We start from the raw sequence: 12,688 nt of genomic DNA on the forward strand, positions 1-12,688 counted from the left end.
CTGCCAAAACCCAAGGAAGATATGTCTGGCGGACTCACTGTGCTGTACCGTAGACACTATCGCTGTAAATCAACTATACTCCAATTGAAAGATTAATTTTTATAAGTTTTCTTTAAAAAAAAGAAAAAAAAAACCCCTCAAAGATGGCAGCTGCAGACCTGCCATCGCAGAACCCCAAACCCCACCTGGAGCGGCTAGTTTCTCCGAGTATACTTACTGGGAGTATCACCGTTGATGTCGCACTTCATCATCTCGCTGACAAAGTCACCAAGGGAAGAGTAAGAAGAGCTCGAGTCGTCGTAATCCATGCTGTCACTCCCGCTGCAGAGTGAAGAGCAAGAAAAACAAAACAGGAAAAAGGGGGCAGAGATAAGAATCGGCAACCCACATTAGGAAAACCAACAGAGGAGCACCTGTAACTCAAGATCAGGGAACAAGATAGAGAATGAGGAAATAAACACGAAATCAACTGAACTATGTATGATCCAAGGCCTTGCAGACCAATGTCTAAACCCTATGAAATCCGGCCACCTTGCTAGTGAGAGCCTTCTAGCCTTTGAGAACCCTCCTGCTGCTCACCTGTCATCGGTTGGGTCAGAGTCAGAGTCTCGCTCAGGCGGCACGCTCAGCGCCTCGGCCAACTGGGAACCGCTGTCATACACTCGATAGTGAATGGGCTGCAGCTGGTGGGCGTACCACTTGGGCTTGTCGCCAATCAGAGCTGGATCGAACATGTCTACCCGTGGAGGAAAACAAAAGGAGACTTGAGTGGGCAACAGGGGGAGAAAAAGCAAGCAAAGTGTAAAAGAAAGGTGGGAGAAAGTCTCAAGCAAAATCAGAATGGCAGGGGCAGCCTGCAGACTGGCAGAGGAGAGAGCACAGGGAAGAGCCATCAGGAGGACAAAACAGGAGGTGGGCAGCGGGACGGGGACTCACTGTTGTGAATCCGCTGGAAGGCGTAGTTGGTGGGGTTCAGGATCCATTCTCCAAAGTACTCCACGGCCTGAGTCCTGGCCAGTTTCTCGGCGAAAGGAGTCTGCCGGGGGCGTGAGGCTAGAAAGGAGCCGGCTTGGAAAGCCACCACGGGCCGGGGGAAGAGACGTAGGGTACGCGTGTGCATCTGAAAGCCCCGCAGCACGTTGGGGGAGTTGAAGAAACGGACCATGGCCACTCTGGGGAAGAAGAGGATGGTGAGACGGCCCGAGTGCCGCGCCCTGCAGAGCAAGGGTCCCTACGATCTGAGGCCTCAGACCACCTCCCGACGTCATCATTTTACAAGCTTCCAACAGCCAGGGGAGAGGTGTCTTGAAGAATCATCAACCCCCGTCCGCACCCGAGGCCTAAAAGGCCTGAGAGTATGATGAACCATTTCCTCTGCTTTTACTAAGGTGGCAAATATAACCAGGTACTATGCACATTTCATACATAAAGACTCTCTGGGCTCAGGGGGTAATTCGCCCCGAGGTCCCTGAGTGAGGAGGGCCCGATTTAAGAGCTTGTGGCTGTCTGGTTGGCTTGCCTATACCTGGTTGCGACATCCACCGAATCCACGTCATTGCCGTATATGAGCGGGTTGAACTCGGTGGAAGGTGTGGACTGCAGGTCATTAGAAGGCCTTCCCAGGAGAAGGGGGATCTCCTGGCCCTCATGGAATTTCTCCAGATTGAGGATGGGTTGGGTGTTGAGACTCATGCTGGCGAGGGCCTGCGGAACAAGAAGAAGTCCCGCACAGGTGGCTGAGTCCTGGGCGGCCAGCCAACGTCAATTCCTAGGAAAGAGCCTTCCTCTCTGAAACAAGAATCCAGAGACTTTAACCTTTAGGAAACAATCTGAATTACGCAATCTTCAGCTTAAGCCAATCTGATCAAGGCCACTTGATCACACCTTCAGTCCAAGGTGATAGTTTTCAAATTTGTTTTAGTTATGAAATCTTATTTTTCAATTGAGATCTAGGTGGGAACATCAACAGTTGAAACCTATAAAAGTAAAGCTTCTCTGAAGCATATACGGAACCCAGAGCCTCATATGCTCAGTGGTCCCGATCTAAATCAACCCTCAGGGGCTCCATGGGCCAGTTTGAAAACCACTGGTCTAAACCAGCAGTGTTTGTTTTTTTCAATCAGTTTACTTGAGGGCTGTACTGGGTCTTGGTCGCTGCGTGCAGGCTCTCTCTAGCTGTGCTGAGCAGGCTTCTCACTGCTGGGCCTCTCCAGTTACAGGGTGGGCTCCAGGGCACATGGGCTTCAGAAGCTGCACGTGGAATCTTCCCCAACCCGGGACGGAACCCATGTCCCCTGCACTGGCAGACAGATTCTTAACCACCGGGCCACCAGGGCAGTCCCAGCAGTGTTTCTTCAATGTCATCGAGCATAGGAATCACCTGGGGATGTGACTGCATGCGGATTCTGATTCAGTGTGTCTGAGGTGATTCTGCACATTTAACAAGCCCAGGTGATACTAATGCCGCTGGTCCAGGGACCTCGCTTTGAGTGACAGGGGTCAGAATACAGGGTCTGTGAGCCCAGAGATCTTAGCTCCTATGAACACGTAAAGCAAAATTCTGACTTTACTTCTCCATCTCATTAGTCATACTAAAACAATCATCGATAATGAAAACACAGCAAAGGAAGACAGCTAGACAATCTTCTGAACTTGCTATCCTCACCAGACTCAGCTGTAACAAGATATCATGTTGTATCAGTAGTGATGGAGCCAAGTGAGAGAAAGCAAGAGGGATGACACAAAATAACTCATGTAAATCCAAACAGATTTCACCTAGAGGTATTGCTAAGTAACTGAGACAACACAGAGAGATTTCTGAAGACTCTCCAAGTGAGGAGTTCCTAAAAAGAAACACAGAGCTATCTACTGGTGGTCCTACACAAGACATAGAGCAGGGCAGGGGGCCAGGGTCTCATCACGGTTTACCTTCAGGTACTGTGTTCAGCATGCAGAGGAAGAAGAAAATCAATCAATGCAAATACGTTTACGGGGTTTACTCAAAGGAAGGAATTTTTGAAGAAATGATTCTGTAGGGACCAGAGATCAATTCAAGAGAAAAACATGAAAGGAGCCAGACTGTCCAAACTGCTGACTCCCTCCTTAGGAGACAGAGAATATTCCGAGGCCGTTAAGGGCAGCTGCGACAAACAGCAGAAAGTGAAGGGTGGTTTTATGCACTAGAGGGTGGTGGGAGGGGCGCACACCGTGGGTGGAAAGGAATCTAAATGGCTCTTCTTCTGAGATTCACCCCACCACCCCAAAATGAGAAACCCCGCTTTTCTGGAGCCCGCCCACGGCTAAGGAGACCTACTCGTTTGCTCCCCTCTTCACCCACCTGCTTCAAATGCTTCTTCAACTCTAACGATTCCGGTTCTGGCAGGACAGGCAGCACTTCCGCGTTGGTGGGGGCAATCACCTGCACCAGACAAAGAGCAAAGGTGCGACCTTAGAATTAGTTGCTCCAGAGTTTCTCTCACGTAAAGGTAAGGAATAAGAACAGGAAATTAGATACACAACGTTGTTGTTTTTGGTCACGAAGTCATGTCTGACTTTTTTGCGACCCCATGGACTGAAGCCCGCCAGGCTCCTCCGTCCATGGGATTTTTCAAGCAAGAATACTGGAATGGGTTGCCATTTCCTTCTCCAGGGGATCTTCCTGACCCAGGGATCAAACCTGCATCTCCAGCTTGGCAGGCGGATTCTTTACCATCTGAGCTACCAGGGAAGCTCCTTACATATATACAATACTATTATATACATGCAAACACGTTATATATGCGTGTACATAAATATACAGATATATGCAGGTATACGACAGATATACACACCTAAAAGGAAACAATATACCTAAATGTTCTTGGTGACTCTCCCTGGCCAACAGGCTCATGGGACTGCACCAGGTCTTGGCTGGGGCGCTGGGGACTGCCCAGCCTCGTGATGGCATGTGCGTTCTTCAGTTGCAACGTGCAGGATCTTTTAGTTGCAGCACGCAAACTCTTAGCTCTAGTTCCCTGACCAGGGATCGAACCTGGGCCCCCTGCATAGGGAGCATGGGCTCGTAGCCACTGGACCACCAGGGCAGTACCAGGATCACGTCTTTTGTTTCGTTCTTTGTACTTTTATTTTTACTCTCTAAAGTTTTATGGCAAACACGTATAAGGGCTACCTACCGAAGCTTGAATGTATTCACATCACAGAATGTTAATAATATACTTTTTAAAAATCTGCACTGAAATGCAGTTTCTTAGTAGAAACTACACTCCCAGAAAACCAGTAGATGACCTACGCCGTAGGTAATAATTCTGCAACCGTAACTGCTCTGCTGCTCTTGGAAGATGCGGGGAAACACTTAACTCCAGAAAAACGAAATCTTATAATTCTCTGGGTCCTAACCAAGAGCTTATCAAGACAATAAAGTAAAAGCAGCATTTTTTTAAAGAAAAGTTGTTTCAGTGAGTTTCACAGTAGCAATCACCCAGAAATTTAGGACCTTCCTGGCAGTAATCTAGAAAAACAGAACACACTCCTATTCTAGGCCCCACGGAGCCTGAGACAAGGGCCTCACCCTGTTGCTGTCCAGATCTACCAGCCACACGTCATCAGGCATTTTGAAGTCCAGTTTGTAGAGGAAGAAGCTGGCAGGGACCCCAATGATGTATGGTGTTGGAGCCAATAGCAGCTGTGCAAAAGACAAGGAACAAAACCAAAATCTACTGTGATCACTTATCAGGTCAAGATTTTTCCAAGGGAGGAAAACACAGGTCCACAATCCCTCCTTGAAGGCAGATGTGTTCCAAAGTTCAGAGTGCTTCAGATTTTAGAGAAGTAATAGTATGTATTATACATATTATGTACTACTTGCAGTGAGGTAGCCAGTAGCATATAATCCCTGACATTAACTGTGATAAATAAAAACTATAAATAGTGGATCCATGTATATGTATGGCTGAGTCCCTTCGCTGTTCACCTGAAATCATCATAACACTGTTAATCAGCTCTACCCCAATACAAAAAAAGAAGTTTAAAAATAAAAAAAGCCTAAATAGCCTAGGTTTTCCCACCAGATCAGTTCAGATTTTGTGGACAAATAAGTTATGACAAGGAATTCAGGACCAGGACTGATTTACAACTTCTTTGGGCATGGAGCCTTCACCTGGGCAGTGTCAGAAGAGAGGTGGCAAAGCCAGAAGGCGCCTTGAGACTCACCTGCTCTGCCGACGCCATGCAGGTGGGCAGCAGTGGGATAACAGGAAACATATACTCCAAGGGGTAGAGCATCGCCACAAAGGCCATCACGGACATGGAGAGTGCGTTGTAGTCTCGGGACTGGAGCACGACCTGCCACAAACCGTACCAGAGGGATTGCTCGACAGAATCAGTAAGGCTGAAGTTGAAAGAGCCTCTGACACTACAATTTAATTTCTTTTCACCAAGGCCATGGCCCTGGGACCTTAGTTTCCACACTTATCACTGCCCGACACCCTGCCCTGCCTGTCGCCTCCCAGTGTAAGCACTGCCCAAATCCTCCCTGGAATCATTCCTTTACCTTCTTAGCTCTTACTCCCCAAATCCCAGGGTCACTCATCAGCACAGAGTTACTGAGATTTCCAGAGAATTAGGCTGGTACAGTTGAGGATAATTCAGCTGAGTGCCAAGCTCTCTGAATATATCCCACATGATGCTCAAAGTCACTTAGTCATGTCAAACTCATTGCGACCCTATGGACTGTAGCCCGCTAAGGCTCCTCTGTCCATGGGATTTCCCAGGCCAGAATACTGGAGTGAGCTGCCATCTCCTCCTCCAGGGGATCTTCCCGACCCAGGGATCAAATCCATGGCTCCTTAAGTGGCAGGCAGATTCTTTACCGTTGGGCCCCCTAATCCACCTGATGCTGGTACCGTAATTCAACCCTCACCCACTGGGAACCTACTGTATACCTTGGATCACGTTATCTCTTGGAGAAAAGTGATGGAAAAGATGTGGTCCCTAATCCTCATCTGTGATGGTCTAGCCTCTGCTTCGAAGCCCTTCCCCTAGAACGGCCTGGAACGCTGCCCTCTCACCTTGTGCTCTAACAGGATGCAGGTGAGCACCTGTAGACAGGCGTCCACACCCAGAAGCTCCAGGGGAAGGTGCAGCGGGAAGTCCACTAGGGTGAATCGAGAGGGGTCTGGGAGAGCAAAGGTCAGAGCCTGCTGGAGCTCCTGGGGCAGGACCTCGATGTCCACTCGTTTCTGCCCCGAGACAGGTACTGGGGAGCGCAGCAAGCGGTAGATCCAGGCCTCAATCTCCCGGAGGTCGTGCAGCAGGGCGCTCGACTTCTCCTCCACTAACAACGATCCGGTGAAGATGCGCCACATGGTGTCCCTGAGGAGCAGACGCGTAAGCAGCGGGAGCGGACGCCTCCCAGCAGCCCCGCGCAGCCACAGAGAGTCTGACCACGGCGACTGGAGAAGACCTCTCTATGGGCTCAGCCAGGGCCACAGGGGGCACACAAGGGTGATGCCAAGCACAAGAACGTACACACAGCAAGGACTTCAGGTCCTGCCCATCCTGAAACACCCAACTCCTCGGCATCACTCCAAGCACGATCACGGAAGGGGGTCTAACTCTGCAGCAGTCTTTCGCTTCCATGGATTAACATTAAGCGTTTCAGGAGGTCTGAGGGACCTCAGGCTTTAGAGGGAAATCCCTACGCCCCTCACCAGCCAACTACACCTCAACTCCAGACACCTCCCCTGTTCCGAGCAGCGGCAGTGAACCATACCTCTGTATGCCTCGAGGGAGGCCCAGTTTCTTGCCCAGCAGGCGCTCACTGCAGCAGTCCACCAGACGCTTGAGGGTGTACAGACATTCTCGGAAGGTGGAGAAAAAGGGGTAGTGGCTGAGCACGCACAGAGACGTCAGCGTGCTGTTGCGGGACCGGGTCCCCGCCTTGGCCCGGCGTCTGGCCCGCGGAGACTGGCTCACGTCCGGGGTGGAGTCGGCACTGGGCGGCTGCAGGGACGGGCTGCTCTCCGAGGTCTTAGGGCCCACCTCCTCGGAGACGCAGGGGGCTCGGGGCCCTTCCTTCCCCCGGGACCCTGGCCCGGCCTCCCCTTTCTCCTTAGGCACACGCTTTTGGAAAGAGCGGTAAAAGTTGACGCAGATGCCATAACGGGTGACGCCAGTGTCCTTGTCGGTGAGGGTGAAGACAAAAGAGGTGTCGTCCCGCAGGGTCATGCGCCGCTGCCGCACGCTTAGGCAGCCCTCTGGCTGGCAGAAGAACACGACATCCGGGGGCAGGGGAAACTCGGCGTGGTCCTCTAGCGGGTACCGCCGTAGCAGTTCCGGAGTCTGGGCCACACTGTCACTGCTCGGGTGCCTGGAGAACAGACAGACAAGGTCAGCAGCCTGAAGGGATGGCATGCTCTTTCGGGTTTTAACCACAGTAAAGAAAAAAAAAATTATAATAATTTAGCTACAGTGGAGAAAAAATGCTCTTTTGGCTAAAGTAACCTAGCTGCAGGACCTGGGAAAGCATGCCACGTTGAGGTCTGTGCTGCCATGAAGATGCCTATCCTGAAATGAAAGGCAAATGGCGACAATAAGATTATCACCAACACTGTAAGATGACTAGCATCTTTCAAGGTGTATTAGCTAATGAATTCCCCAAAGAGCATAGGCAGACAGAAAAGGAGCACAATGTACTTTTCCTTTTTTACAAAATAAGGAAGCTGAGGTAGATAACAGTATATTTGCTCAAAATCACAAAGATGCTATTTAGGAGCAGAGGTTTGCTCTTTCTCTTTCTCCAGGCCAGTAGCCTCGATCCGCCTGTTCTGTTTTTCCAACTGGCAGCAAAGTTCCCCTCAGGGTCAAATAACAGAAGAATGAGATATGCAAAGCAACGTGGAAGTAGGGAAGGGGATTCCTTACAGATTTTGTGGCTACCCACATGACTAGACAAAATCAGTCACTTCCTGGTTACCTGGCCCCTACGATCACCAGGTAGTCAAGTAACCGAGGACAGGACTTCTTCTTCTGCACCATGGCTCCAATTCATCAGTTCATCTCAGAGAAACTTCAAGGCACCAGGCATGGAGTCAAGGTTCGCAGGACGAATTCTGATGTTATCTGAAACGCCAAGTCTAATAGGAAAAAAAGTACTGATAAGATCCACTGCTTCACCTAAGGGACTCATCCCTCTCCACGTCAACCCAGGTCAGAAGATCTTCCATTTTACTACTAAAGATAGGAGAACATGACACTTTTCCCAGTGTAGAGCTCTGTCTGGGCTTATGAGCTCACAGAGTCACATGTCAAGAAGTAGGATAAATAATGGCTCACCTCCCCATCCCTACAAACCAGGTTTCCAGCCTTACTCCTGGGACTGTTTCTGAAAAACAGGCCTGGTCAGTCCAATCCGGACTCAATTATCATAATAACAAAAATTAAGCCACTTTCAGGACTGCTTCAGGGTGCATCAGGATCAAACCAGACTCTCTAATCAGAACTAATCTGCACTCCTAGCTCTACGTGGAAACCTAATTATTCTGCTCCAACATTCTGCATTCAGCTTGATGTGAAACTACCCTATAGATTATACTTGATTGCATTCAGACAACAACAACAGATGGCTATTCTACCTCCTTGTGATCTCAAACGAGGACTCTCTCTGCCCCGGCTGCTGCCTCCATACCATTTTTCTTCCCTCTTTAAGCAAGAAAGGGGCCGAGTGGCTACAGATACTAGCTCTGCCCTTGGTGCTGAATCATAGGCTTCCGCCTCTACTGTGGTCCCAGGATTTGAATCAGTAATACAATACACTTGGATGAGGCCCTGTCCTTCTGGATCTTAGAGATAAAGAACTAAAGGCAGAAACAACAGGATTTCTGTGAGGAGAGGGAGACGTGCTCAGGGAAATTTCTAAACCACAGTCCAAAAATTGGGGAAAGCTTCCATGTCTTCCCTGGAGAAGGAAATGGCAGTCCACTCCAGCATTCTTGCCTGGAGAATCCCATGGACAGAGGAGCCTGGTGGGCTACTGTCCTTGGGGTCGCAGACTCAGACATGACTGAGCGACTGAGCAGGCACTCACTCCATGTCTTAACTGCAACTCATTTCCTGGTCCGTTTCCATATGCTTCCCTAAATAGAATGTCTCACTCCACGCCAAGGCCCCTTTCAGGGCTTCCAGCACTGCACCTCCGTGCTCCACACATGGCCACACTAGGACCTTGTTCACTGCACACACAGAACCCCACTGCACTACACACACTCTTACACACCACTCCCTTCTTTGCTGCTGCAGGTACAATGCAAACACTCCCTGCCGGCTTAAGGCTCTGCCTGATCCAGGTGAGAAGTTATATCGTTTTTCTCTCCTACTTACCAATTTTTAAAAACTATTTACAGCACCTCTCAAATCCTCAAAATACTTCTCCCTCCTTTCCCTTGCTCCCCATAGAGGGCCTGCAGGTAATAGGATTCGGTTTTGTCTCCATAGCAACTCTGGCTCCAGCACTATTTATAGCAGAGCTGCCACCCCTCCCCGGCTTGGTGACCGCACAGTGCTAGCAGCTGCTACCCCGGAGCTGCCCAGTGCCCATAACAATTCATTCTCCTTGAATCTAGAGACGCCTCTTCCACTGACAGCATCTACTGATTATCAGGTTATCTTCTCCCTCGTGTGCCTTTAGTTTGCATGTGGTCCTATTTCTGGATTTTGTTAAGAGATTATCTCCCTTCTATACAACCAAAACCAAGTTCCCAAGCATACCGTATACTCATCTCTAGGCATCACTAGCGCCGCAAGAGCCCTCTGGGTCTCCCCACTGCTATGGAAGCATGAGCATGCTGCAGAATGTAGGGCACTGTTAACAGAGCTCCTCCCAAGCAGAATGAGAAGGGGAGGGAGACACAGGAATGAAATGGGAAGATGGGTAAAAGCATAACTCATTCTCTAAACAACTGTGTGTTTGCGGTGGTCATTTTATGCTGTATTTAAATGTCAGATCGCTGTTGTACATCTGAAACCAACATAACAGTGTACTTCCAACCACACTTCAATAAAAATGTCTGCTCCCCCCCCCCAAAAAAGAATCACGTGGAAAATGCCTAGTGAGAGCCAAAGCACCTTAAAATAAAACAGAACTTGCAGGACCAGAGCTCAAGGCTGAGCCTTGAAATAATCTATGTTTACACTGAAAACCAGGAGCCCTTTACAACCAAAAAAATCTCAAAGATCTCACCTGGAGCATCTTCTACTGATATACTAGGCATCGGACCCCTATCCTTGGTGGGATCCCAGCCCCCTCTGAACTGAGAATCACTTGATAAAACTGAAATCATTATCGTGCTCTACAGTGTTCATCTCCCTCCAAAGCCAAAAGGACCCAGAGACGTCGTGACCATTCTGTTCACTAGCAATAGGATGGATTTTTAGCCTCGGCTCATATCTCATCAACAGCCACTGCCTTCAGTTATTCAGATTGCAGAGATAACCAAGGCTTTCCTAACTATTCTCTCTCTCTCCCCTCCTCACAAAGATTCTACATCCTCTAACATGACCTATAACTCAACATTCTGTCTTCACATCCGCCCACTCAGCCTTTAGCCTCAACCACATTTACAAACGTAGAACCCATCATTAGCCCCTATATTCCAAAGGCATCAAGCTCCAAACCTACCTGCTGAAGTTCTACACAGTTACCATCCACTGCATCCACAGACCTTTAAATTATCTGTGTCTTTTCAGCTTACAAATGGTCACACGGACCAGCTCCTTGGATGTGTCCCCCGTTTGGGGCAAGATGTTAATAGTAAAACCACAGGAACCAGAGAGCGATATGACATCTTCGCTGACGTGAGCAACGACAGGAGGCTCTCTCCCCTCCCCCTCCTCCCCAGGCAGTGACCTTGCAAGCGCATCAGCACAGACTGGTCCAGCTTGGGGAAGAGTGAGAGCAAGGAGGCAGGCGCTAGGCAGGGATGGGGAAGAGGGGAGGACAGGAACAGGAGGACGAATTTAGAGGTGCACGAGGACGAGCAGGGAAGCTGTTGCAGGAAAGACTGAACAACGGCGTCTCCACTCACCAACAAGCCAATTTTCAAACACTGAATTAAATATAATGATAATTTTTTTTTAAGAACCAAATGTTTTTCAAAACCTAACCAAAGATAACCCGCGCGCGTGAGCGCACACACATATACACACGCGCACAGAAACACACACACACACACACACGCTCGCCATGTGCTTAGCACGGCTCGGGCCCCCGGGCTGGACAGCTCTGGCCGCCCCCTCACCTGCTGGACAGTTCTCCCCCCGCCCCCGCCCCGGAACCAAGGCCGCCAGCCCGCCCCGTAGGAACCCAGCCCTGCAGCCGCGAGCTGCGCCCAGGCTCGCAGCCCGAACCCCCTCAGCATCCCGGACGCCCCCACCTCCAGCCCCACCGCCCCCATTCCTTACCGACCCCTGCTCTGCCTCTCGAGACCCCCACACCCTCTCACACGCCTTTGGGGCCTCCTTAGAGACCCCTTCCCCCTGGAGCTCCTGTTCCCTCTCAGGATCCGTTTCCCCCAGGGGAACCCAATTTCCAACACCTTTCTAGGGCCCCCAGTGGTCCGGACCTTCCTACCTCCTGGGCCTAGGGGGACCGGCCGGGCTCGGCTGGACGTCCCCGGGCAAGCCGGGCGTCAGTGGCTCCCCGACCCGGGCGCCGCTGGCAGCGCGAGCCAGTTCCGCGTCTGCACCAGGGGGGCGCGCACCACTCCGACTAGGTGAAGGCAGGGGAGGCTGAGGGGCGCCGGGGCCGTACCATTCACCCCCGGCGGTGGGGGGGGACGGGGCTGCACCAAGCCGAGCGACGAAGGGCGGAGCCGGTCTCGGGAGAAGGGCGTTTACGCACACACCTAGGCGTGAGGGAGTGGGAGCGCGCTGGGGCGCGTACGTGCCAAGGGGAGGACCCACGGGAACGCTGTGGGTGTGCGTTGCGCAAACATTTCAGTTCGACACGGTAATAGAGCCAATTTCGATGATGGTACGTTCACCCTGGAAGCGACTTCTCAAAATAAGCTGCTCTCAGACAGTCTCGCCGTCCCCTTCACCTCACTTTCCTCCTCCCCCCCGCCGCTCGCTGTTTGGAAGCGCCCAGCCGCCCGTGCAGGGAAGCCGGCGGCCGCGGCGGCGGAGCCTACCAACTCGGGACGGCGGGAGGGGAGCGGGCGGCTTGAGGCCGGAAGGCGCGGCCGCGTTATCACCTACGCCCGGTGCGCTCCAAGGAAGGGGGCGTGGGCGGCGCCGCGGGGCCCGCTGGGAAATGCAGTCCAGCCCTTCTGAGAGGCTCAACCCGGGACGCGGCGGCCTCCTCTTGGCTTCAGAGGACCTTTTTTTTTTTTTTTCCTCCCGGTCTCACAGGGCCTGCGGGACCAAGAGGAAGGAATTGTTGTCCTTTGATTTTCAGGAAAGCCGAGGCATTGGACCTGCACGCGCGAATACAGGTGCGCGACTGAGGCGTTGGTTCTGAAAAAGAAATCCAACACCCCTCCCCCAGAGAAAGACGACGCGCGATCCCTGAAGGGGAAGCAGGCCTCCCAGCCTCAGCACCTCACTGACCCCTTACGGCGGAATGGGACTGGTAAAGGGAGGTCCCCTCTCACTGCCAAGGCTGTCACTTTGTGACCTGCCTCCCTCGTCTTGAGTC

At 51.3% G+C, this 12,688-nt stretch overlaps 1 protein-coding gene across 16 annotated transcripts in view; it reads right to left on the reverse strand.

Annotated features, from left to right (window-relative positions):
* MADD (MAP kinase activating death domain) overlaps positions 1-12,218 on the reverse strand; it is a 40,550-nt gene extending 28,332 nt beyond the window's left edge. For 4 of the 16 annotated variants that reach the window (XR_001919202.1, XR_001919200.1, XR_001919199.1 and 1 more), the window contains exons 1-11: positions 11,624-12,217; positions 7,973-8,132; positions 6,770-7,366; positions 6,066-6,369; positions 5,209-5,340; positions 4,568-4,681; positions 3,338-3,418; positions 1,526-1,704; positions 937-1,172; positions 580-736; positions 218-321 (exon numbers count right to left, since the gene is read on the reverse strand). Coding sequence is in view for 10 of the 16 variants with exons in the window: in XM_018059115.1 (XP_017914604.1) it covers positions 218-321; positions 580-736; positions 937-1,172; positions 1,526-1,704; positions 3,338-3,418; positions 4,568-4,681; positions 5,209-5,340; positions 6,066-6,369; positions 6,770-7,366; positions 7,973-8,034 (1,966 nt within the window). In the remaining 6 variants the exon portion in view is untranslated. Of the gene's footprint in view, positions 1-217; positions 322-579; positions 737-936; positions 1,173-1,525; positions 1,705-3,337; positions 3,419-4,567; positions 4,682-5,208; positions 5,341-6,065; positions 6,370-6,769; positions 7,367-7,972; positions 8,133-11,623 lie in introns of all 16 variants that reach the window. The other 12 variants (XM_018059113.1, XM_018059112.1, XM_018059111.1 and 9 more) reach the window with 5 other exon arrangements.

The sequence above is a fragment of the Capra hircus genome, chromosome 15 (genome assembly GCF_001704415.2).
Source record: "Capra hircus breed San Clemente chromosome 15, ASM170441v1, whole genome shotgun sequence".
NCBI lineage: Eukaryota > Metazoa > Chordata > Mammalia > Artiodactyla > Bovidae > Capra > Capra hircus.